The following is a 25,740-nucleotide window of genomic DNA, read 5'->3' as shown; positions in this document are numbered from 1 at the left end:
TGCGGCGCCGATCAAAACCTATTTGGAAACACTCAATTGGGAAGTTTTATCCCACCCGCCGTATTCACCAGACATTGCTCCCTCTGACTATCACTTGTTTCGATCGATGACGCACGGCCTGTCTGAGCAGCACTTCACATCATATGAACATACCAAAAATTGGGTCGATTCGTGGATAGCCTCAAAAGATGAAGCGTTCTTCCGACGCGGTATCCGTATGCTGTCAGAAAGATGGGAAAAAGTAGTGGCTAGTGATGGACAATACTTTGAATAAAACATAAGGTACCGTTCTTTCACAATAAATGCCCAATTTTTGATAAAAAACGGCGGAGACTTATTTGTACTCCCAATACATTGAAATATAACTGTCTGTGCAATTAGAAAAAGATTGAAGAAAAAGACCGGGACTAATTTGCAATTAAAATTAAGTTTTCATACGTGTTCTCTGAGCTTAACGTGTGATTTTTGCTTTCTTTTTAATATTTTCTAAACTAAATGTAAGATTTTAATAAGAAATTAATGTAATATTAAAAATTAATATACGGATATTTTGAGATGCGTGTTATTCTGAAATCGAAAAAAAGTGTTCAAATCGTATTCGGACAAAGTTAGGATTGTTAGGGAGCTATTGTGGGATGGATTTCAATGGAAATTCTTTCCAAGAAATTTTCCAAAGGAGAATTTGTCTCATAATAGGCGTATTACAAGGGACCAAGAGGACGAACGCTAGTATTAGACTTATTGCTCACGAACTTCCTCTCCGTTCAGTGAAGAAAAGCTGAGAAGTGGGCTCAGGAACAAGGAAACAACGATATTATTTGGTGATCGATTCAGACGTATTGTAACAAGGTAACGGTCCGATAATTATCCAACCGCGTATGACCGCGTCAAGGCCACGGTCATGGTACGCTGAGCAACGATCTCACGGACTTTCTTACATTGTAACGTGGCGGCAAGCCCCGTTCACTTTACGTAACTTTTAACGTCTTCGGGACGTTAGAAGTCGGGCGCGAAAGCGCACAGGAAATTTAGGAAATCGTTGGCGGACAACGTTCGCTCGCGAACTACGACAGGTAAGCGGATGCATGCGATGAGAGTATTCTAATTAGCCAGATTTCATGGACATTTGATCATGTGCCACTTCCTCGTGAGACATTTATTCGTAGACATTTCTTTACTCGGATATTTTATTGTACGGGATATCTTAGTGTTTACGATAATTCATCATTTGATATTACATCGTCCACAATAATTAAATACAGATGTTTATGTGACGCCAATCTGTTAAATTAATACAAATACACGTTTCTACAAAATGTTTGAACTTCGGAACACTGTGCGAATAGAACTCGTTAAATTAAATTGACACGGAGAGAATTTTATAGAAAATTATCTATAAAATTTTGTAACTGAGAAATAGATCGATATTCTGCAGTAATTGATTATCCTTTCATTTGTCGGACTTGCTCATATCAATCGTTAATTAATCGACCTTTAATTAAATTTACTAAGTTCGATCATAAATTAAATCTACTAAGTTAAATTACTAATTAAACGATTTTTAATTTTCCTCACTTTCATATTAATCGTCAATTAAACAGTTTTTAAATAAGTTCATTGAAATCAATTGTTAATCGAAAGAGATCTTTGATTGAATTCATTGAAATAATTATCAATTGAAAGGTCATTAATTGAATTTGTTGAAATCAATTGTCATTAAACGGTATCCAATTGAATTATGATATTAATCGCCAATTAAACTTCGCCGTAATTAATTAAAAATGTAATTTATTATCCGCAACCCTGGATCTTACTGACAGTCTATATTTGCACTACTAGAAATGTGTTTACGAAAACACTAATGTGTTTAGCAGTGATTAGCATGTGTTTAGCTATGTTTTTTAGAAAACAACTTATTGGACGTCTAAACGTCTTAACAATTTATTGAACGTCTGTAAAAAAGATACTTTTAACAATGGAAAACGTAAATGTGTCACCGACAAAGTTAAAAAAATCATTTTACCATTAACAAACTATTGCTAATAGCAATATTTAAAAAAATGATATTATCAAATGTTTCCAACAAAGTTAGAAAACTTTAAACAGTTGATAATTGTTGTTAGCAAATGTGTGCTATATACAAAACGATGATTTTACGAATATATTACGATAATATTCACGATAATATTACGAATATCATTTGCAAAACACTACTTAATAAAAGAGAAAAGGATTTATATGAAATAAAATCTACAGTATTTTCACCATGTAGAGAGACATTTTGAGAGGAATTATGACCACGATGAGACAAACTTTAAAGCAGCCTGAAGAGGAACATTTTGGGTTTTTTATTTGTTCTTGTGTGACAAACAGGTTCAAACGTGCAAATGTTACCAACATTTCACAAAAAGAAGATGTTATCAAGAAAAACGTGAACAAGATTTTAGAATAAAAAGAAACGTCACGAATTAAAAAAACATAAACAGTGGAACGAATGAACAAAGTGTCGTAAACAATGAAAATCATCAACGACGAATTATGCAGATTAGTTTACACCAGCAGTAATATTGCTAATAACATATGTTTCTAGCAGTGTTACTGACAAATGTAAATTTGTCCTATTTAAAATTGCTGAAAACATTTGTTTCCAATAAGATACAAAACAAGTTACTCACATTTTTATAGTAACTTTGTTATTTTGAAATAGAAAATGTTACTAACATATTTTTCAACATGTTGGGAAGAACAAATGTTATAGACAAAAGTTACTTATTAACATGGTGATAACTTTGTTACCAACATTGTTAGAAACATTTTTCTGGAACCAATTATTTCTAATTTAGATCAAATTAGATCTAGAAAGGATATTGAAAGCAAATATTCTTAGCAATTTCTAATAGAAAACGGGTTCTAACAGAAAATGAAATTCTAAAGAACAAATGTCTATGGACATACGGCAATTTGGAAAAGTGGCCAAAATAGCAAAGTGACTAAACGGCTATAAATGACTTTTCGAGTTAGGATTCCAGGAGAATATTAAGAAGAAGAAAATAAAATGACCTGCTACCGGCTTGCCTTTTTTCCTACCTCTCTCTCGTTTCCTCTCATCCCACCGACTAATTCGAGGCGGAGAATGAGCGAGAATTTTTATCTTTTTATGAGCGAGAATTCTTGGTAAAGTCGATTGTGTAACCCCGCTAACGCAAACGCACGCGGTGCTTTCGAGAAACGGATTCTCACTCTCTTGAAAGGAGAATCTAAGCGGAACTTTCCCTGCTGTGATTCGTCTCTCGCGCGCGCACACACCCGCGCTTGTCTTTGGTCATTCGTATGCGCGGAGGAAGACGGAAGAGGCGACACACGGCGAAAGGAATATCAACAATTGGAAATGGGTCGCGACCCGACCTCGTCGCGAATCCTCGTCGACGATCGTCGCTGCGTCCAATTTCCACTTGTTGCGTCACCGCCGCGTCCCGACAACGCACCGCCTAGGACTTAGGGAAGTTTGTTGAGTGCACTTGCCGTGGATAATGGTCCGGAGTCTCACAGAAGGTTTGTCCCGGCGGCGCGCAGTTAGGGGTATGTCCCGGAGGGGCAGGGACGAAGGGCTCGTATTGCGGTCGTCCTGGACATCCATACTCCGTGCAAGGCTCGCCCCCGATGACCATCGAGAACAACTGTCGTCACACACGCGCGCAAGGTACACACACGCGCTAATTTTAATAAGACTATAAGAATGATTATGCATTGGAAGGGGCCGCGAAATTGCATTCTTTTCTTTTCTATATCTCGTTGGATTTTCTTTTTCTTTCTCTCGTCTACTAGAATTTCGAACGGTTCCCGTCCGCTCGTCGAGCATCTTCGCGGCGTGTGAAAGTTCGCGCGTTTCGTGCAAAACTCACGAACGCACAGTCGAGAGGATCATCACGGCCGAGTGGTCTGTCTCTCTCTCTCTCTCTCTTCCTTTCGCAGTGTGCGCTGGACCGTTTATTATTATGAAATACGTCGAGAGCCGTCGTAATCGATCGCTTATCAGCTATTCCTTCCTACATGATGATACAAACGCGCACTTTTTGCGATGCTGTTAAGCGCCTCTGATTCAACAGCTATACGTAATCCGGTTTCCGGATAAAAAAGAAGTGTCGGTATATCAGCGTGATGTATGAGTCAATGGAAACCGCGATTAAAAAGGTCTATAAAGCGTGAGCGCTTTGTACATTAACGAGAGGACGTTACATCAGATTTATATAAATACGGCTCCTCAGCGTCTCTAGGACAGAATACGATCGTTACTCTTAGCGAAATATCGAATCAAGAAGCACTTACAATTGTTATTAGGTGCCACGCGATCGCCATTTCCGATCGATCGTAATATGATTCACCAGCCCTGCGTGCGACGGGACCTTCTCTCTCTTTCTCTCTCTGTCTCTGTCTTGCGGCGGAGTGCGGCAGGTGTCTCGGCAGGAAGGAGCCCGCGAAGTCACTTAATTGGCATCGCGTGCCGACCGATCGATGCGATCGTGATATCACCAGGCCCGATAAACGATCTTGCACGACCCGAGCAGCGAGATCGCCGCCACCCTTGGAGACCACGCGAGGGTGCAGGGGCGAGGAGCGAGAAGTAGAGTCAATAGCCTCTCTCCGAGTTCCTTCCGTATGAGAAGGCAGCCGGTGTTACTACTGCTCCGATCGCTAGTCAATCCACATCGACCCGGTCTCGCTGGTTTGGCCGAGGAAGCAAAACTCGACGTTCCGGCACGGAATCTCGGCTGTACTGTCTCGTCCCTCGTTACTTCGTGTTTGCGGTGATCGGCCCGGTGTTACCGCGCGATGTAAGCGTGCAGCTCCGCTACGCCACCGACTACAACGGACTACTGCGGTCGACCACCATGTATAACCGGATGTCTCGTCGCTTTTGGCCAAAGTGACTTGAAAGTGTCCACGTTGGGTCCAGAGACTGGCGCGATTCGGTTCTACACCGAGCGCCACGAGTCTCTCCTAGCAACATGGGACACGCTGGGTATACGTATGCGTGGTTGGAAGGACCCCTTCCTCGGACACGAAGCGTGCACGAGTTCCGCGGCCGCTCAAGGTGGGGTAGGCGGACGTATACTTTCACTGGGATACATGCGCGAGGGGGATATGTCGACCTTATGACAGCGCGAGGCTGAGTTTTTCTCCGGATTACCCGGATGACACCGATACATCTTGATTACATGACCATTGCTGCCGCTGCTGCTACTACTACTACTACTACTACTACTACCACTACTACTACTACTACTACTATTACTACTGCTACTACTACTACTACTACTACTACTAATGCTGATGGTCGAGAAAGAAACGCAGAAATATGCGGTCTTCTGCGTGTTGCAATCCGCCGACGGGAAATTGGCGATCGTTTTTCGACACGCGGTGCAAATATGTCGTTCCTCCGCGTTGATTCGTAAAATGGGATCTGCAAACTGGATTTTTGTTGAAGGTTTACCCGTATGCTTCGATTTCGCCTCCCTTCGGCGAAAATTCGATCATCTTACACTCTATCGGACTAGGTGTTGACTAGATTGATGATCACAGATTGAAGATTGGAATTTGATCGATCAGAACAAAGTGAGCCATGTGTGAAATTAAGTGACTCTTCGAGAATTCCAATCTCTAATTCGCAATTTCAATGTCCAATATCTAGTCTGATTTGATCTTAATAATTATATCAAAATTATCTACAAGTCAATAGAAATCATCTTGGACACTTGGCACAATTCGAATATACAGTAGCGAACCAATCGTGTTTTACTCGAGTGAATTCATTTTATCGATCTTTTAGACAGGAAAACATTGTAATTTGAAAGCGAATTTGAAGTCCTGCGTGTCGTTCGACACTTAGTTGAGAGTTAAGCTTCAGACATGCTAATACGTGTCAGAAATACCTGCACACGGATCTGTTTTCTATCAATTGCATTATAATTACAATATGATTTTCTAGCGATTTTGGTATTTTTACGGCCTGATAGCCTGCCTCTGATATTGTACGACGTTCGAATATGGCGGTGTCGCAGCCATATTGATTCTTAGTGAGGTCCCGTGGCACTGCTGTTCCCGACAGCGCTCGGAGGACTAGCTTCGAAGCAGTTCACCCATTGGTGCCGTGTTGACATTGCTGGCGCACTTCTCAGCGTCCACGGGCAGGCTTCAACGTCACATACATAACTCTATCGGCTCGTTGGATTTTTCTGCGTTAGGTGTCAACGCGAGCGTTACGTCCGAGAACGTTTGAGCAGCTGGGATCGCCGGAGAATACACGCGCCTCAAGGCATCGTCGATGTGAATGGTGCTTAAGACTCGAGGCTGTCGGACCTGAGAACGTTCCGCGCGCGTCGTGACGACTTGTTAACTGTTGTTTAGCGTAATCATGGCGGCGATCTCGCCACGAATAGACGAGCTTGTGCAGTCGGTCAGCATGCACAATTCACGCAGATGGATGTTTAACGGCTACATCATGCCGTTCGTAATACTGCTGTCTGCATGGATCAACTGTTGGATCTTCGTCTACGGTGTCGACGAGTATTATGACGCGGGCCTGGTGGGCATCGCGGTAATCGGCGTGCTACAGGTCCTCCTGTGTCTCTGCTGTCAATGGTCCGTGCACATTCATACGTTCGTCAATTGCAGCTCGGTGAGTGCTAACAGTGCCCGCCGGGCCCCATTTGTTTGAACAATAGACACGTGGTTCATTATGTGTGTGCTCTCAATATGTCTCGTAACGTGGCAGCCATTCGAACCGGTCTTCTGCTAGCTCGATCACGTGGCATATCGGCGGGAATATTGAAGCGACATCGATGTCGCGCGTTTTAGTTTATTAGCGGCCGAGATGTTAAGCATATGTTCAATTACCTCTACGTTTTCTGTCTCGCGAATCGTAACGCTACCAAAGCAGTCAAAAAATGATGGGTTTGTAGTTTCTTAGAAAAGTTACAATGACGCACTTTACGCTTTTAATTGAACGAAATGGAAAGAATAAGTAAATATTTTTCCCTTACATTACGTACTCTTTCAATGATCTGTCAAAAATTTTGACTATTCTAGCAGAAATAGGCCGTTAATCGTCGGTAGTTCTAGTGTTAATTCTATATCAGATCAGATTAGGTATTAAAGATCAAGAATTGTGGATTAGAAATCAGAATTTGGCAAATTAACTACTTTGGATCTTCACTTCGCTTTATTTCACTTATTCTGCTCAAATTTCAATTTTCAATCTCGTGTAGAGCTGGTCTGATGCCAATTTTATACAGTGCTAATTCATATTTATCTAATCTACCTAATGGGTTTCCAGGAAAGAGATCCTTACAAAGCCAGAATAGTAAAGGTAGTGCCTACGCCGAATAACGGAAGCACTGAACTGATCAAGCTGCATCATAAGGAGCAGCAGGAACCGTGGTTCATCTTTCAGAAGACTAAGTATCATTGGGATCCGGCGAAAAAGTCATTTATAGGCCTACACTTCCCCATCAATCATTCCGTTAAACATTATTGCGAATGGAAAGGATATCTTGACGAAAAGGAAATTGCAGCGGCGGAAGAGAAATATGGCAAAAACATGTACGTTGTGCACGACTATCTGTTCGATCGCGTCCTCGCGCGATACTCCGTATACTCCGTAGTTTACAAAGAACTGCTTTTATTATAGCTTGGACATGGTCGTGCCCGAGTTCTGGGAGCTTTTCAAGGAGCGTGCGATCGCGCCGTTTTTCGTTTTTCAAGTTTTCTGCGTAGCGCTCTGGTGCTTGGACAAGTACTGGTACTATAGTATCTTCACTCTGATCATGCTTATCATGTTCGAATGCACGCTGGTACAGCAACAATTGAAAAACATGGCTGAGATTCGCAAAATGGGCAACAAGCCCTACATGATTATGGTACGGATGACATGTTGTTGTGAGTGCTTGCAGTCGGGTCTCATCATGCGATCGCAATTCACCTACGCTTATTCTCTCTTATTTCTTTTTTAGGTGTACAGAAATAGGCGATGGCGCTTATTATTTTCAGATCAACTGGTGCCCGGTGATATCGTTTCTATCACGAGGCCTCGACAGGATAATCTGGTGCCATGCGACATGTTACTGCTGCGAGGTCCCTGCGTGGTTGACGAGAGCATGCTGACAGGTATTTGAAAAAAATAGTTAATGTGGTCAACTTGATCGATCGTACGACTGCGCAAATGTATAGGTGAATCCGTCCCGCAAATGAAGGAGCCTATAGAGGACATGGATGGAAATCGGAATCTGGACATCGAAGGCGATGACAAGCTGCACGTGCTTTTCGGCGGTACGAAAGTCGTGCAGCACACACCTCCTAGCAAGAACACCCCTGGTCTACGAGGTATTATTTAATCTGTTATTAAATAGATTAGAGCAAAAATATAGATGAAGATAATTTCTAATAATAATAAGATAATCAGAGTATAATAGGATGAGGAAGTTTTATCAATAATACTCATATTATTAATGAAAGTTTGACAACATTGTTAGGAGAAATAGGTTTTACTTTTCATCACGTTTTCGCTCTTGAGCATATTAACACGACAATATTGTTTCAGCGGCCGACAACGGATGCGTTGCCTATGTGCTGCGTACCGGTTTCTCCACGTCGCAGGGCAAACTCTTGAGGACGATATTATTTGGCGTTAAACGCGTTACCGCCAACAACCTCGAGACTTTCGGTTTCATTTTGTTTTTATTGATCTTCGCGATCGGCGCCGCCATGTACGTTTGGATAAAAGGTAATTTTTCAGTCATGTTATTAAAGGATATTAAAGCCGCGAATTAGCGAATTATATCTCATGGATCTCGATTTCAGGCAGCGAGGATCCCACGAGGAATAAGTACAAACTGTTCTTAGAGTGCACATTGATCCTGACATCCGTAGTGCCGCCGGAACTGCCTATAGAATTGTCTCTAGCTGTTAATACGTCTCTGGTAGCACTTTCTAAGTTAGGTATTTAAGACAAATGCGTAATTTCGGAAAAGAAAATTCAGTTTTGGTCTCGTGTATGTGTCCAAATCATTATTGCCTTGTGCTTTTGCAGGTGTGTTCTGTACGGAACCGTTCCGGATCCCCTTCGCCGGCAAGGTCGATATTTGCTGCTTCGACAAAACCGGTACACTCACCAGCGATAACTTGGTAGTCGAGGGTGTCGCGGGAATCGAGTGAGTAAATGATATTTCTTTATATATATGTGTGTGTGTGTGTGTGTGTGTGTGTAAACTTTTCCGCCTTCTTACTAATGCGACGTTCATCTTCTTAAGTGGTAAAGCAGACGTGATCCAACTTTCGGACACACCTCTGGAGAGTGTTCAAGTGCTCGCCACGTGTCATTCCCTCGTTCAATTAGACGATGGTATCGTCGGTGATCCTCTGGAAAAAGCCACTCTCAAGGCTATCAATTGGAGTCTCACAAAAAGTCTGTAACAATTTGTCAACGCATGTTACGCTATGTTACATTACATCGTTAATATTTCGTTTAGGTGACTCGGTGATTCCTAAGAAAGGTAAATCTCCGGTGCTAAAGATCGTACAGAGGTATCATTTCTCGCCAGCTTTGAAGAGAATGAGCGTCGTGGTCGGATATAATGTTCCAGGAGCCTCGGAGACGCATTACATGACTACAGTGAAAGGCGCGCCGGAAACCTTAAAGAGTATGGTGAGTAAAGAAACAATTGTCCGCGAACGTTCGACGGTTATTCTATTTTCTCTCCCTCTTCCTATGACACTAAATCGATTTGTCCTTATTTTTCTGTATGCAGTTATCCTCCATACCTGAAAATTACGAGTCAACGTACTTGTCCTTCTCGCGACGCGGTGCGAGAGTGCTTGCCCTGGGATACCGTAAGCTCTCTGGTACTTTATCCTCTCAGGACCTGAGGGAATTGACTCGCGAGAAGTTGGAGAGCAATCTCACGTTCGCCGGTTTCGTCATTATCAGTTGCCCTCTTAAGCCTGACTCGAAAGCCGTCATTAAGGAAATTGTTAATTCCTCGCATTCGGTTCGTATATCTCATTAAATAGCTTGCTCAACACTGCAGTTGAGAAATCTCGTTTACAATGCGCTTCGACTGTCAAATAATGACGAGCATTTTAACGGACGTTGCTTAGGTGGTAATGATAACTGGCGACAATCCGTTGACGGCTTGTCACGTGAGCCGCGAGCTACATTTCACGAAGAAGTCCAACACGCTCATATTGACCGAGGATGGCGACGAATGGCGGTGGGAAAGCATAGATAAGACGATGGAACTTCCTCTAAACGCAAGTAATATCGAGCCATATAAAGAGATTTGGCACGATTATGCGCTCTGTGTGACGGGTGAGGTGTGTAATAAATTTTTACAGCTATCATCTATCATCCGTTCCAGTTATGACAAATACAAGTATCATACAAGAATGAAATAGGAACATAGTCGTAGCAAGCAAATGGAAAACTAAAAATGATTATTCTTTGTATCGTTCACATTTAGCATGATTCTCTCTCTCTCCCGTTCTTAAGACTGTTATAAATATATAAATATTAAAAGCGTGATTAAAAAAAAAAAATATATATAAATGTCTTTTAGGGTTTAGTGTATCTGGAAGAGAACCAACGCAATATCCTTTGGAAGTTATTGCCGCACATTGTGATTTTTGCGCGATGCGCACCGAAGCAGAAGGAATTCATCATCGTGTCTCTAAGATCTCTTGGCTACACGACGTTGATGTGCGGAGATGGAACGAACGACGTCGGTGCTTTGAAACACGCGCATGTGGGTGAGTTAAACGCGCCTAGAAAGACATGCTGTTAACACATCATCCAATCCGGCCTTATTTGGACTATTATTTTGAGATAACTTATGATCGGTCAACAATGTATTATTATCAAAATGTCTAACTAGGAATCGATTCTGAACACTACTTTTTCACACTCCTTCCTCGGCAGGTGTTGCGATCCTTTCTAGTCCACCCAAGAAAATACTTCCCGACAAACGAGAAGACTTCCGGAATGACACGTCTATGTCGCCCATAAACAACGGACCGAGAGCGAATTCGAAAACGCCACTGCTGAACACCCGTACGAAACTGCAGAAGATGCTGAAAGATGTCGAGAATGAGACGCAAGAGTTGCCTACGACCGTGAAACTCGGCGACGCCTCTATCGCGGCGCCCTTCACTAGCAAGATGTCTTCTATCCAATGCAGTAGGTCTATCGTAAGACACAGTTGCGACTAAGTCTGTTACTCGACGTGAAATAAATAGTGATTTGCTCTTGCAGTATGTCACGTAATCAAGCAAGGACGCTGTACCCTGGTCACCACTCTGCAAATGTTCAAGATCCTGGCGCTGAACGCGCTGATACTCGCTTACAGTCAATCGGTGCTATACCTAGATGGAGTTAAATTCAGCGACGTGCAGGCAACTTTGCAGGGTATTCTCTTGGCGGCGTGTTTCCTCTTTATCTCGCGCTCGAAACCCCTGAAGACTCTGTCGCAGCAGAGACCGCTGCCGAATATCTTCAATCTCTATACCATCGCAACCGTGTTGCTGCAATTCACCGTACACTTCATTTCTTTACTCTATCTAGTGAAAGAGGCTGTCGCCTGGTCTCCAGAGTGAGTTATGAAAATCAGAATTACTAGTTTATTACATAAATTTATAAAAATAATCCACATAAATACTTTACCAGAAATTGTAAAAATTTAATTAAGAAATGCTACAGTCTGTTTTGGCCTAGCTTGACATCTGTCAAAGAAAATTTAATGAAACTTTCTCAGTTTTTGTGATAAAGTATATCTATAGATGATAATAGCAGCTATCTTTCTATTATTTTTAAAACTCTTATAAGAATATGTAGTGTGTATATATATATATATATATATATGCATGTATAAGTTTGTGTTTATTATGAATCAATGTATTTTTACAGGGACCACAAATTAGTATCTTTGTTGCATAGTAATTTTAGCACTAATTTGGAGTCAGCAGCGACTGCATCTAGCAACGACAATAACGAAGATGAGCCTTTTGAGGCAAATTTAATAAATAGTACTGTGTACATAATAGCGATGTCTCTTCAGGTTTCCACCTTTGCCATAAATTATCGGGTAAGTGGATCCGCGCGTATTTTGTCATGTGTATCACCAATATATCGTTGGCAAATGACGTTACATCTCATCAGGGTCTGCCGTTCATGGAGAGTCTGCGACAGAATAAGGCTTTAATGGTGAGTCTATTGGGCAACTCCGTCGTCATTCTGTTGCTGGCCTGTGGATTTCTGCCCAACTTAGCAGTGCAATTCGAGATTGTGGATTTTCCAAGTCAAGTAAGTAGTTGAATTGTGTAAGACAGACTCGATCTGTTATTTTTGATCGCGTTATTTATGTCACTTCTGTTACAGTTTCGTGTTACACTGGTGCAAGTGTTAATCGCGGATTTTGCCTTCGCTTACATTGTCGACAGAGTCTGTCTGTGGCTCCTCGGCGATGGAAGACAACACAAACTGTGATCAAAACTATCTTTAATCGATGACTGACTGTATCAAAGATTTTTCTATGTAACTTTTGTTACTGATCTTGTTCCACGTTAAGAGCTGACAATTTTGATATTTAAAAATCGGTGATGTTCTTGTCATTACATCTACGCACTTATTCACACATGCAAAATAAACACACGTACACACGTACACACGACTCATCGTCTGTAATTGCATTTTATATTTTACGTCAGATCAGAGTATCTTTTATTTTGTGTGCGAGAGAAACGGAAATGTAATGTGTACGGAAAATATAAATATATGCACGACGATCTCTCACGGTTCGCTACTCACCTAAAGAATTGAAATCGTTCACTCTTCAATGCCGTCAACTTCTTCGTGGAACAAGAGGCAATGCTCCGGAAGATCGTTATTTATTGTCGATGTTGACATTATACGATAATTGTTAAATCAGTATTTGTCTTAGCATATTAACGTATATATATCAAAGATGTCGCGGAGGATATATTGTTTAGTCTCGTGATCTGGACGAAGATCCTGGTTGATCCGTTGATTTTCTCGAGACATTTGATGATCCTGTCAGCGCATCGACAATAAATATTAGTCACGTGAAGCAGCGCTCGAGAAAGAAAGAGAACAAGAGAAAGAGAGAGAGTGTGTGTGAGAGAGCAAAGCGTGTGTATCGTGTACATAAAATGTAGATAAACGATACTGCTTCAAGATACGCCGTTCACGTACAGATCTCCAGAATGTATGGGAACGGTCGCATCACGACTTATACACGATACCCGATGTAAATCGTGTATAAGTGAAACATCGCATCGTCCCATAATAATTCTACATTTATTTACGATATACGATCGCGCGAAACACTTCTCTAATCGTCTATCCGACACGACAATTCTGTGTATGTACGTATTTAGTAGTTTCATACGTTTCAACAATTGCATTCCACTTTGAAGGCGTCGATCGTCAACAACACTCTTGCGGCGCACATTTCAAGTTTGCTGATCAAATATACCTGTAGTTGTGTTTTATTCCGATTTTTCCATTATATACATACGTGCGCGTTCGATTGTGTCGATCGATTTTCGTCTCTGTCTCGACCACATACCGTGTGTTGGACAGATGAAGAGCGAGAGGCGAAAAGATGTTGGTTTGTTCTCGTATCTTAGGTCATTAAGAACGTCTTTGGTCATTGAGTGTATAGTTGTATATTATTGTACATTTATAATGATGACTAATAAAACGTTCAAAATGACGATTAAAAACCAGCAGTCTTTTTTTGATCGTTGATGATATCGGTTAAATCGAAGAACCGGCCGGAGGTTCATCGGTATTGCTAATGATATTCGTTTAATTAGCACTTGAATACCGAGCAGCAAATAAGTAGGGAGGTCGTTCTACATTGGTTGCATTCTGCGAACACAATGCTTGTGCAATCATTGAGCAAAAATTATCTACGATTAGTGTCTACTTTTAGACCTATCAATAACGCCCATCTTCCAAAAGTAGATCATCCAACTGTTATGTTCACTAAACGTGGTCATTGTGAAAACTCCTGTCAGCATCGGGGAAGGGGATTATTAGCGGTCAGCGAAATGTATCAGTATTTAGGTCATTATTTTTTATTCGCGGTCACTGATCCCGAAGTTAGAGAATGTGCTTTTCTTTATTGAAAATACTTAACTGCAAAATACTTGGAATACTTTAACGTCTCGGTTGGCGTTACGTTTGCTGCAGTCGTACTTGCTTCTTACTCGTGAATATTTCAAATGTGTTTACGAATGTAGAAAAAGCAAGAGATTCCCTAAGGGTAATTTTCCAACTTATGTAAAGTTAGCCTCTTAATATTTAAAAAACAAAATTTGTCTATGTTTGCTTACGAATGCCCCGTTGGAATTTTCGTTTGTCCTTAGCTAAAGTTATAAAATTTAATTTTTGGGGGGCCAACTTTACATTAGTTCCCCAATATTAAAAAAAAATGAAAATTTTTTCTTTGTATTCGTTTGCTCACGAATGCCCCATTGGAATTTTCTCAATTATAAAAAATTCCTTAATTTCTTCCTTAATTACAAAGTTATTGAAAATTAATTAATTAATTTATTAATCTATCACATATACTAAAATAATAAATTCTGAAAATTTTGCTCTAGGCTAACTTCATTTTTTAAAGACTTTGTAAATATTTTATGTGTATTTTATGTATATTTTATTTGTAATATTTTATGTGTATTTTATATGTCATAATATTATAACGTTTAAAATTTTCACCTTACTAAATTAATCTATCATATATTAAAATAACAGATACTGAACAAATTAGCAAAAGATTCTACAAAAAATATGTGCATAGTTTAAGTATCTTATCGCTGATATATATATATATTCCCTTATCTATTTTACAACACATTAGACCTGTTCTTTGTAGCTGCACTGTTGAACTGATACAATATATTAAAATGAAACAAATATACGTTTTCTCACTCTAACTTATTGTACTAGTTCAATAATGTAGCTACAAAGAACAGGTCTATTAATCAAACTAGGTTAGATTAAGTTAGACTATACATTTTAACCTACTCCATATAGTAAAATTATTTAATCTATGTATTATTATAGTATATGATAGACTAATTAAGACTAATATGTACTAATATATAATGGACCAATTAAGACTTAATAAGACGAAAGATTTAAACAATTTTCATTATGATATATTAAGATATTTACAAAAAATTATCTTGAAAATTTACATTAGCTTGAATTAAGCTAGATTAAAATTTTTTAACCTCAATTGTTAATGACAGCCGACAGAATTGTTTACGTAGAATTATTTGTTTTATTCTGTTAACATACACAGGAATATTAGTTTTTCGATTAATTTGTTAATTTATCGGATGACAAATTGCACAGTTTGAAATCACTGTTGGCGATTTTAACAGTTAACATTTTGCAGTCGTAATGTTTTGGACAGCTGACTGTATCAATGTTTATAGTGTAGAAGATAAATATTTCAAGTGTACGTTTCAATCATATCTCATATGAAAAAAAAACATGTTTCGACTGAAAATAAACGATTGGTGACGAGTATGTGTCGGAATGTTCTTGACACACATCCAAGAAGTTAAAGTATTTCGTCGGGAATATTTGAACACGCGTCAGCAAAAAGTTAATCATGAATTAGAAACGGAATTTGATAAAAATCACTCTATCAGCGTGATTACAATTTTTGTAATGCGTGATTACAAGTGTTTAAGATGGGAGTAAATAGGATGATGGCACAACAAAATAAAGAATATTAGATAAAATTCCATTTCCGAACATTGATCTGCAGATTTATATCTGTAACTTTTAACAACAATGTCATTATCATTGTATAGTTTTTTACTATTATACTTGCGCAACGACAATATAACGATAACGATACTGTAGTCAAAAGTTTCAAGAATTATTAGTCAAGAATAGACAGTCTGGACAGATATTATGAAAAACTAAAACAATATTTCTTTCATTATAAAACCTTAGAAAAATTTCGGAATTATTCCGTTACTCTATTGATTTCTCTTGTCTTCTTCAGAGATCAATCATGAATTTTCTTCCCTAGTGTGAATTCATGAAAAGTGAAAAATTTAACTTTAAAAATATATGAAAATATTCATTTTTCACGAGTTTATATTGGAGGAGAAGATTTTCATAATCGTTTCAAAGTCACTGCAAAATTATTTATTTCTAGAGATTTTATACTAGGGAAAAAAATTACATGATCGATCAGTAAGATCACGTTCACGTGAAAAGATTTATATAGTCTGTTCTTTGTAGCTGAACTGGCTGCACTAGTTCTTGTATTATTTCTTTTTTCCTCTCTCTTTTCTTTACAGCTATCTATTTTTTTAAGTTTTGGAAGAGTGTGCATTAGTTCAACTACAAAAAACAAGAAGTCGATTATAAATCTTTTGAACTTATGAAAAGTGAAAATTTAATCTTAAAAATACAAAAATGTTCACTTTTCAGGAGTTTACATTAAAAAATATTTATGATCGCTTTCAAGTACTGCAAAATTATTCACTTTTCATAATTTTATACTAGGGGAAAAATTACATGACAGGATTAACTGAGATCGAATTCGTGAAAAAATTGATAATTGATGCTTAGATCTATGATTGATGTCCTGGAGAATCGAATTTTCGAGTTGGGAGCGACAACACGCACGCCACGGAACACGGTTGATCGCGATATCGATACAGTCGATCGATACAGGTGGCTGTGAATCGACTTTTTTACGGAACTGCGGTGGTGGCCGTCGCTTGTCAACTCCGTGTTGCTTCGGCGAAAGCACGAGCACGAGCACCGATCTGTTCGGATTGTCATCGTCGCTGTGATCAAGTGCGCTCAGTCGATCGTGGTCGTTGCTTGCGAACGCATCGAGTGCGCACGCGCACTCCAATACGCAGGCAGCAAGCCGCCTCCGTTTTTCCAACACGATCGCTGGTACCATCGATGCCGCCGTGTACTCATTGCATGTAAGTCGTATGTGGGAGTCCGTGCGTAACGGAGAACGTATGCAAACGCTGACAGGAAGTATCTCGGCGAGTCTTACGTCGATGTGACGTGCGCGCGTAATTCATGTTATTTTCGCGCGCCCGCGCGATCACGCTGTGAATTTCGCGCCATGTGACTGTATCCCGCTGTTCAAGGAGAGAGAAAGACAATCGAGAGACGCGACTGGATTCTTCATTCGAGCGGGAGAGGAACTTGCCATTCGTCGTGGGACTCTTGGAGGCATCATTTCATCGTGTTTTCTTTCCTGTCGCTGCTGTCGTCATCGAGTCGGTAAATCTTTACTCCCTCCCCCTTTTAACCGGGGATTTTATCCTTAGAAATAATAGAGGCTGATACGATATCAGCGCGATATCTAGAGTTCAAAACTATGAAGGAAAGTGTGTTCAGGTAGAGCGAGAGATTAAACCGTTTTCCAGGTTTATGTTTTGAAAAAGATCAATTTCGAAAGCTGCGCGCGCGCTCGCTCGAGCTGTTGTGCGCGCGCACCTTACACGTGTCACACATGCGGTATCTGTTCAAATAAAAATCTAAGCTAGCTCGGGAGAAAGATAGCGAGGTCATAAACGCTGTACATCGGATATTCGTCGCGGACGATGATGTATACATTTGCATTAACAAGGTCGCGGGCAAGCAGATACTTTCAAAACATTAAGAAGGTGCAAAGTCGAAAATAAAGAGAGAGAAAGAAAGGGAGAGAGAGAGCGGATTTAAAAGTTTCCTCTCGGCGGAATTTTAGTAATGGACATCAGACGCATTTCACGGCGAACAGTCGTCGAAACCGGCTGGACGTGATCCGTAGGTACTTTAATTGCTCAAATTCGCGAATTTGGCCTCTCACTCGCGATCTACTCCGTCGTTTTGCGTGCATAACACTATCACAAAATATATATTAAAAATAGTAAAATCAGGGTTTTGGCGCTGTACGTTTCCTTGACGCTATCGAGTATGCGTCTGACACAGTCTGTGAATACAAAATTGACCACATTGTATGTAGTTGTGAAGTAGGTGACCCGCCGAGTTCCTGCACGGGCGAAATGCAAGGTTGACCTTGTTGTGTCAATCAACAAATTTTCGACAACTGACGAACAAAGCGGTATTCTTCGCGACTCATCGTGGTCGAAATACTCCCCGTCGATCGCAGGTCGACATGCAGGAAGGGAAATTACCGAGGCGGGTATTTTCCCGATGGAAAGCCAAACGGCTTTCCCAATGGGAGAGAAAGAAAGCCTTGTCTCCGCGCACTTATCGATAGCCGATTATTAGCTGACGCGTATATCAGTCACGTGCGCGTTCTCGTCACTTTCGGAAGTTTTCCGGCAATAGTAATTTCTCATCGCGCGCGAATACCCGCAGTGACGTCTAGGACGACCGTGCTAAATATAAACGACGACTATTTATAACGAAATTAAGTTGCACCCGTATCGTCCGTCGACGTTGTCTCGTGCGCGCTTGCCTGACTGTCGGTAACGTTGATTAATCCGCTGTTGACCGACGAGATTGCTCGTCGCGTTATACGCATGTAACGAGGAGTAATCACGGAGGAGAGAGTCCGGGCAGGATGTAATCATCGAGTGTTTTGCTGGACTGGGCGTGCTGTTTAATTCACCTCTCGAGCGACGCTCTCTTCCGCGCGCATTATCGGCTATAATCGTGTGACACGCGCGTATTTTAAACTATCTCCGATAACATGTCATTAACGTCTTGGCTGGTGTATTAACAAACAGTGTCTAAATTTACATAGCGATAACGCGCACTGGAAAATCGTCTAAACGACCGTAGAATACGGAAGATAACGCTCCTAGAGATAAGCGTGGCTAAGGTATAGTAATTTGACTCTTCTCTGGGAAATCTCTCATCTGGAAAGAGGACAGAATAATTGGCTTAAGGTCAAGTTCGCTTAAGGTCTCGATTCTATGCATGCGTAGATTTTGCTCCATAAGCGTTTCCGTAACAAGTATGGTGAAGCGTCCTCGCGATCGACTTATCCAGCGAACTAGTTTCCGCTTGTTAACTCGCTCGCACGCACTCCGGGCAATTGACTCCGACGAGATTGATTGGAAAATAACGGAACTTTGAACTCCACGCGCGGCTTGGGCCGGCGACAGCGACAATGGAACTGCATCGTCGTCGTCGGCTCTTACCCTAAGTCATCATCGTCAACTTATATTCCGAATTCCGGCTCAGCTAGGTTAATGACTGTCGCCTAAAACTCGTCTCTGCGAGACATTCGAGTCTTTCTTCACTCCAAAAACTTGGTTTTCTACTTGGTCCAAGTAGAATTCCAGGTAGAAAAGTGTCACAGTTGAAATTTATCATTGTTTACTTTATATCTGTTAGAATTGCTAGAAAATGGTCTGTTATACGTAGAATTTACTACAGCAGTATTCTAGCGATGTCTGCAAGTAAAAAGTACGAATAAGAATTATATATTCGTTTGTGGTCATTTCTATATATCATAGTCAATTTTTATGAGGAGTACAATTGACCTCAATCTGAATGGGTGCCACAGAGAGACTTTCTTGCTAAATTTCACAAATTGTTCAGATAGAAATTCTGTCTCTGTCATCTATGTTGATTAAACATATGTGATGTTGCAGTGTTTGTTAGTCAATCAATCAAATCAATTTATTCATATTTCAGCTTACAGCCAAGAAGTAGGGACTTGGTTAGCAATTTATACTTTAACTCACTATCTTTCCCATGCATACATCCATGCCATCATTCGCTTCTATCTAACTCTATATAAACTCTTCTAACTCTACCTAATTCTAACTTTGTTCATTTTATCTCTTCACCATTATACTTTCCATCTCTTTATTATTTCTCCATTTCTCCTCCCTTAATTTCTTTGCTTCTTTTATCCATAGCTTACTAATTGCATCTTATCCTTTATTAGAGTTCTAATTCTCATTATTTATCCTTCTTTCCATACCTTTTTCCTTTCTAAATACTTCGGTTTTTTTCCTTTCTTCTTATTACTTTATATCTTTTATTATACTTCGCCTCCCTTATTTTATTTTCTTCTATCTGTTTCTGAATATCTTTTTCCCTTCTTATTAACTCTTTTTTTAGATTTCCTTCCTAATTTCTAATTTCCATTGTCTCGATTCCCCATCCAGTGTTCGTTAATCATTTGTCTATCTTAGCGAACGTTTCCTATCTAGATAATTTTCGCTATAATTGCAAGACCATTTTTTTGAGTGATTTAGAATTAGATCCAAGTTTTTCAGCTAAATTATGATACGTGTGATATTTATTCCGTGAGTCGAAATCTTAGTTCTACTTTTGACTTTCTAATATTTATGTATTCTGAAGAATCAATGTGTGTTTAATACATATGACAGTTGAAGTCCTACTTAGCGCCTCAAAATGGCAGAAAACGTATAAAATGCACATGTAGGTTCTAAAGAAAACTTCTCGGTAAAGTCAATTAGGTTAAATAGAATTAAAAGATCTTGATATTGACTTAAAAATATCGAAGTAGATCTTAATAAGATATTAATAAGATATTAAGGTCGAAAGTAGAATCAAAATTTCAATTGAGATATGAATATTGTGATTCAAAAACTCTCATCTAACTTTGAATTCAAATTTGAATATCCTGCTTAAGACAAGTTTCAAGTAATAACTATTAAGATAAAAGTATTAATCTCTGGACGCTAATAATTGGTATCTGCTTCTACACATTCTTATCGGTTTGGTTTTTAAATATGGTTATTTAAACTTTCAAAGTAAAGTATATATATATATATATATATATATATATATATATATATATATATATATATATATATATATGTGTTTTCTCTATTTTTAAAAGTTTAAATATTCACAAAGGCTAAAATAATACATTGACAAGAAAATACTTTAAAATTTATTTATAAGGTAAAATTTATTTCATAGAAATAAGCTTTGTTTCACAGAAATAAACTTTACTTCATACAAATAAACTTTATATCTCACAAGGAAATTTTCTTTCAGTGTTTTTCTCAGTATAGGAATGTCCAAAGTTATGTATATGCAAAATGTTTTTACTTTTATTTTAATACAAGTTTTAACAAGCTTATTAACAGTCGTTACTTGAAACTTGTCTCGCATGAGATACTCAATTTCCTGAATTTAGAGTTAAATCTGAGTTTTTCAGTTGAATTACATAATACACGTAATATTTTACTTACAATCGCGATTTTGAAAAATTCGTATGTACCTCTGAACTCAAATACGAATATCTTACCTGAAACAAGTTTCAAGTAACGTCTATTGACACGGGACTTAGTCTGCGCGTGAAAAAAATATCTCTTTTTAATTATTTTTTTGCAATCTCTCTTTTGCATCCGGTGATTTTTTATCCGGATTTTTTATTCTTTTTTATATATATTTATCGGTATATAACGCCACGTTTATTTTCTTAAATTTTTTTTACGACTGATTCTTACCTTTTCGGAGAAGAAACGATCACAGGACGATCGACGTTGCCGTCAGGTGGATCTTTAACGCCGTCGATTCGATCTCTCTACTGGAAGAATGTTGCCGTGATTGTCATTCAGTGCTAACGAGAACAAATTACTAGCACGTGCATGGGTCAGTCTTTATCGTCGCGAGAAGCGAGCGCTGACGATAAGAACGCATAACAACAACGACGACGACGACGACGACGACGATGACGATGACGACGACGACGACAACGACGAGGACGACGACGACGATGACGACGACGACGACGACGACGACGACGACAATGACGACAACGACGACAACGACGGTTTTTTGTGCGGACACGCGATTTCCTCTCGAACAATTGACAATGACGCGAGCGGCATAAATCCTCGTTACGTGTTTTCTATCTCGTACGTAACGCCTAATTAGCTACGCGCGTGCTTACGTCGATGTTAACGATCTCGACGAAATTACTAATGCGAACGAGCGAGCGAGCGAGAGCATCGCGCGGCGGCGAACTAATAAAAAGCCTGAACGAAACAGCCCTGGCGACGTGCCAGTTGATAGTCCTTGCCGAAGGACTCGCGGATTAAAAATATCGGTGCAGCAATCTTGTAACCCGAGAGATAGAGAGAAAGAGGGATAGATAGATAGACGTGAGTCATCAGATGGTGCGATTTGTCGTCGATCTAAAAGAGATCAGCCGCCGAGAAAGACGGGGAACAGGTTCTCTCGCGAGCTTCGTGCGGCGGTACAAGATATGATCGACAGTTATTCGTGAAAATATTCGCTGACAGCGTGTGTCGTGCCGCAGCCGCGCAACAACCGGAAATCGCGTACGAATTTGTTCATTTAGCTGATTATTGAGGCTGACTTAGTCATTAGACCGTTAATAATTAGGTGATCTCTCTCGTTATTATACACTAACCAACGGAAATAATAGCCTGAACTCGTATATACTCGTATTGTATACTCGTATTGTAATAAAGTTACCGTACACAGGAAGAAAAAAAGGTTACTTGAATGACAATGAACGAACTAAACGCGTTTCGCTTGAAGGAAACTGAATTTCTGTCTCTTAGACCGCTATTCATAGCCACATCTTATGTTTAAGATGGTTTTAAGTTTATCCTCAGATGCTACACGGATAGTCTCATTGACTAAAAACATCTGAAGATACATTTAAGATCATAAATATAAAAAACATGAATAATAGAAATGAGAATAATAATGAGAAATATGAGACTGTGAATATTACTCTAAGAACCAAATTTGATTTATAAGAATTAGAAATTCTGTTTTCTTCAGCCAAAACGCATTTGATTTATCCATTGTCGCGTTAATTAAAGAAATTTTCTTTTTCCAGATCGAATTTTACAGTAAAAATAATAAATAAATAATAAATAAGCTGAGAAATAGACCGATACCGCGGTAATTGTATATCTTTTTATTTCAAACGTGTTATTTATATCGAATATGAACGATCCAGAAATTCCGATTGAAGTAATTCTGTTTAAGTTAACAAGATTTTTGGTTGACTTAAACAGAATTCAGGTTACTTCAATCAGAATTTCTGAATCGTTCATATTCGACCAGATATTTGGTTAATTCAATCAAATCTTTTTTTCCGTGTGTAATTTTACAGTAACGTATACAATAGCGCGAAATTGTTATAATTAATCGGACACGTTGTTTCTGGTTTATTTGAATGTTCAGTATAAACTGATAATGTGCACATTAGAAAATTCTAATCACCGAATTACATCACACGTTAAAGCTATCGCGCTAATTAACAAGTCAAATCAATCCGGTATCTTTGCGGCATTTTATTATAATGTAACTTTGAATGTTAAACGAAACTTTGATCGATGTGGGGATAATCAGGAGAAGTGATTTCCGACGTTGGCAAGCAAATCATCACAATATAACTTAGACAGAGATATACAGAGTTGAACGAAGCGTAAAGAATGTGATAGTGACAACAATGAATGTAAACATCATTCAACAAAATAAAATATGATAAGATATTATAATGATATAAAGAGACCTTCGATAAAGAGACATTACTTATTCACATATTACAAATATCCGTCTCGCGACTAACGATAGCTTCGTATCGACGCGGATTCGGTTAAGTTAAGATTTCGTGAACGGATTGCATTCCAATAAAATGCTTCGTGCGTGCGTACGTGTGTGTGAATCGACTCCCTTTAGTTTCAGGAAAGATGGTGGCTGTATCAGAGAGAGGATACTTCCATTGGATCGATTGGCTGGTGTTTGCGCTTATGCTCGTCGTGTCCGCGGCAGCCGGCTTATGGCACTTCAAAAGGGCGCAAAAGTCGAACACGCAGGACTACTTGCTCGGAGGGAAAAGCTTAGGGCTCTTCCCCGTGTCTGCGTCTCTCGTTGCCAGGTGAGCTTGGAGGGTTTAAGGCTATTAAGTGGAAATAAACGACCAAAGTACAAAGAAACGAAAAGAGAGAAAAGTAAAGCGAGCGCTTGAAACGCTTGAAAACGTAACGGAGGCATTGAAAGCTAAAGAAGCGCGAACTGTCATCGGTTGCCGTGATCGTTCGCCTAATTTCCGATCAGTTAAATTTTTCACACATTTTCCGCTTTCACAGAAGAGAAGGCAGAGGAAAGAAGAAAAATGTTTTCGAGCGTTCGCGGCGCCGGTGTTAAATCGTTCTATTTTGCGTCTATACATATCGACAATCGACATCACATCGAAATTGTTGTTTGTCGAGTCGTTCGGTTCTCGAGCCCGATCGATTAGTCATGCAGAATATTTAATCAATTCCGATCGTAACTGTAGCTTCATATCAGGCGTGACGATTCTGGGCACTCCAGCGGAGATCTACAACTTTGGTACACAATATTGGATCACGATCATATCGATCTTCTTCGCCGGCATCGTGGTCGCCACCATTTACCTTCCGGTCTTCACCACCCTGAGGCTTAGCTCCGTTTACGAGGTTTGTAGTGATTTGTTCATATGCTTGTCTCTCTCTCTCTCTCTCTCTCTCTCTCTCTCTCTCTGTACGTATGTGTGTGAGATAAACAAATAAAGAGAGAGAGAGAGAAAGAGAGTTCATTATTTCACGTTTGACGTAATAAATAATCACTTACTTAATGGCGCCAAGCTATTCACGGTGTATCACTCTTCTTTTAGTACTTGGAAATCAGATTCAGTCGAGCCGTGCGGATTCTTATTTCTTTCATTTTCGTCTTCGACGTGGTAAGTTTTGAAGAGACCTCACTTGTGAAGTCAACGGTTCAAGCTGATCCATGAGACGCTTTTGCGGTCTGCCTCGGACAAATTCGCGTGTGAATAAAGACAGCCGACTAATTTCAGATACTCTACCAATCGATCGTCGTCTACGTCCCCGCGCTGGCTTTGAATCAAGGTATGTTTAGGAATGTTCAATATATTCAGGATGTTCAGGAAATTTATACTATTCGCGCGCGCGAGGATGTTCAATCTACTTTCATTTAACCTGTCGTTGTTTGATTGTAGTGAGCGGTATCGACATACATTTGATCGGGATGATCGTCTGCGCCGTCTGTGTATTCTATACTGTTTTGGTAAGTTAACGCGACGTTTTGCAACGCGAATCTTAGTCTGCTTGGTAAAAATACCGATCATCTAACGTATTATAAAAAATTGTTCATATCTTTTTTATGTCAACAATATTAGGTTGATAAATAATGTCATGGCAAAAGATTTGTCATATTTTTATTAAATTCTCGCAGAAAGTTTGGATGTAAGAAAAAAAATAGGAAATCCTCGTTAGATGCTTATCCAAAAAACTACTTTGCTTAAAATGAGGCATAAAAAATACTGACTTTTCTTTCTAATGACGGTTTTGCATTCCCTTTTCTTTAAAACGTGTCTAAGAAATTTTGTAAATAAATTATGCACGTATGAATATATGTTTAAATATATGTTTAAAGATATGATAATCTATCTCTCTATGTATATATGTTTAAAAGATATGATAATCTCTTTGTAATGTGCAATTTACTTATAACATTTCAGAAATGCATTCTGAAAAAGGAGATGAAAAATCACCATTGAAAAGAAGCCAATATTTTCTATCATTTTCTATTTATCAATTTATGTGTTTATTTTATTCGTAATAATTATTAATTCTTCGAAGTAGTATATATATATATATATATATATATATATATATATATATATATATATATATATATAT

General features: G+C 39.3%; 3 protein-coding genes across 8 annotated transcripts in view; 2 read left to right on the top strand and 1 right to left on the bottom strand.

Annotated features, from left to right (window-relative positions):
- Positions 1–5,217, bottom strand: part of LOC116852400 (protein spaetzle 5-like) — an 11,006-nt gene extending 5,789 nt beyond the window's left edge. The window contains exons 1-2 of the mRNA XM_032832708.1: positions 4,327–5,217; positions 3,523–3,677 (exon numbers count right to left, since the gene is read on the bottom strand). Coding sequence (XP_032688599.1) covers positions 3,523–3,677; positions 4,327–4,356 — 185 coding nt within the window. The 5' untranslated portion in view covers positions 4,357–5,217. The remainder of the gene's footprint in view (positions 1–3,522; positions 3,678–4,326) is intronic.
- Positions 5,218–6,102: 885 nt separating this feature from the next.
- On the top strand, positions 6,103–15,613 carry LOC116852399 (manganese-transporting ATPase 13A1). Its single transcript, XM_032832706.1, has 18 exons — positions 6,103–6,676; positions 7,334–7,599; positions 7,688–7,916; positions 8,010–8,163; positions 8,227–8,379; positions 8,597–8,779; positions 8,857–8,994; positions 9,086–9,206; positions 9,306–9,460; positions 9,525–9,700; positions 9,804–10,043; positions 10,153–10,368; positions 10,611–10,800; positions 10,970–11,227; positions 11,303–11,639; positions 11,954–12,131; positions 12,206–12,349; positions 12,425–15,613. Exons 1-18 carry the CDS (start codon positions 6,413–6,415, stop codon positions 12,530–12,532), a joined length of 3,510 nt encoding a protein of 1,169 aa, XP_032688597.1. The 5' UTR covers positions 6,103–6,412; the 3' UTR covers positions 12,533–15,613.
- A 1,242-nt stretch (positions 15,614–16,855) lies between these two features.
- Positions 16,856–25,740, top strand: part of LOC116852407 (sodium-coupled monocarboxylate transporter 1-like) — a 16,080-nt gene continuing 7,195 nt past the window's right edge. Inside the window, exons 1-7 of one of the 6 annotated variants that reach the window (XM_032832726.1) lie at positions 16,856–17,043; positions 17,218–17,349; positions 23,735–23,933; positions 24,336–24,495; positions 24,693–24,758; positions 24,876–24,927; positions 25,038–25,105. In XM_032832726.1, coding sequence (XP_032688617.1) covers positions 23,746–23,933; positions 24,336–24,495; positions 24,693–24,758; positions 24,876–24,927; positions 25,038–25,105 — 534 coding nt within the window. In that variant the 5' untranslated portion in view covers positions 16,856–17,043; positions 17,218–17,349; positions 23,735–23,745. Of the gene's footprint in view, positions 17,044–17,217; positions 17,354–17,637; positions 17,879–18,332; positions 18,903–22,330; positions 22,421–23,734; positions 23,934–24,335; positions 24,496–24,692; positions 24,759–24,875; positions 24,928–25,037; positions 25,106–25,740 lie in introns of those variants that run through there. The other 5 variants (XM_032832724.1, XM_032832730.1, XM_032832727.1 and 2 more) reach the window with 5 other exon arrangements.

The sequence above is a fragment of the Odontomachus brunneus genome, unplaced genomic scaffold, assembly GCF_010583005.1.
Source record: "Odontomachus brunneus isolate Ranch 3 - 2012 unplaced genomic scaffold, Obru_v1 Obru_scaffold_222, whole genome shotgun sequence".
NCBI lineage: Eukaryota > Metazoa > Arthropoda > Insecta > Hymenoptera > Formicidae > Odontomachus > Odontomachus brunneus.
Note: the sequence above shows the minus strand (reverse complement) of the source record. Positions and strands in the feature narration are given on the sequence as shown.

What these genes read in the sequence shown, in the direction of transcription:
- LOC116852399 (XM_032832706.1), top strand. Translation starts at nt 6,413, where the DNA reads ATGGCGGCGATCTCGCCACGAATAGACGAGCTTGTGCAGTCGGTCAGC. An exon ending in CGTTCGTCAATTGCAGCTCG is followed by an intron (nt 6,677 to 7,333) that starts GTGAGTGCTAAC and finishes ATGGGTTTCCAG; the next exon opens with GAAAGAGATCCTTACAAAGC. An exon ending in TTGTGGATTTTCCAAGTCAA is followed by an intron (nt 12,350 to 12,424) that starts GTAAGTAGTTGA and finishes CTTCTGTTACAG; the next exon opens with TTTCGTGTTACACTGGTGCA.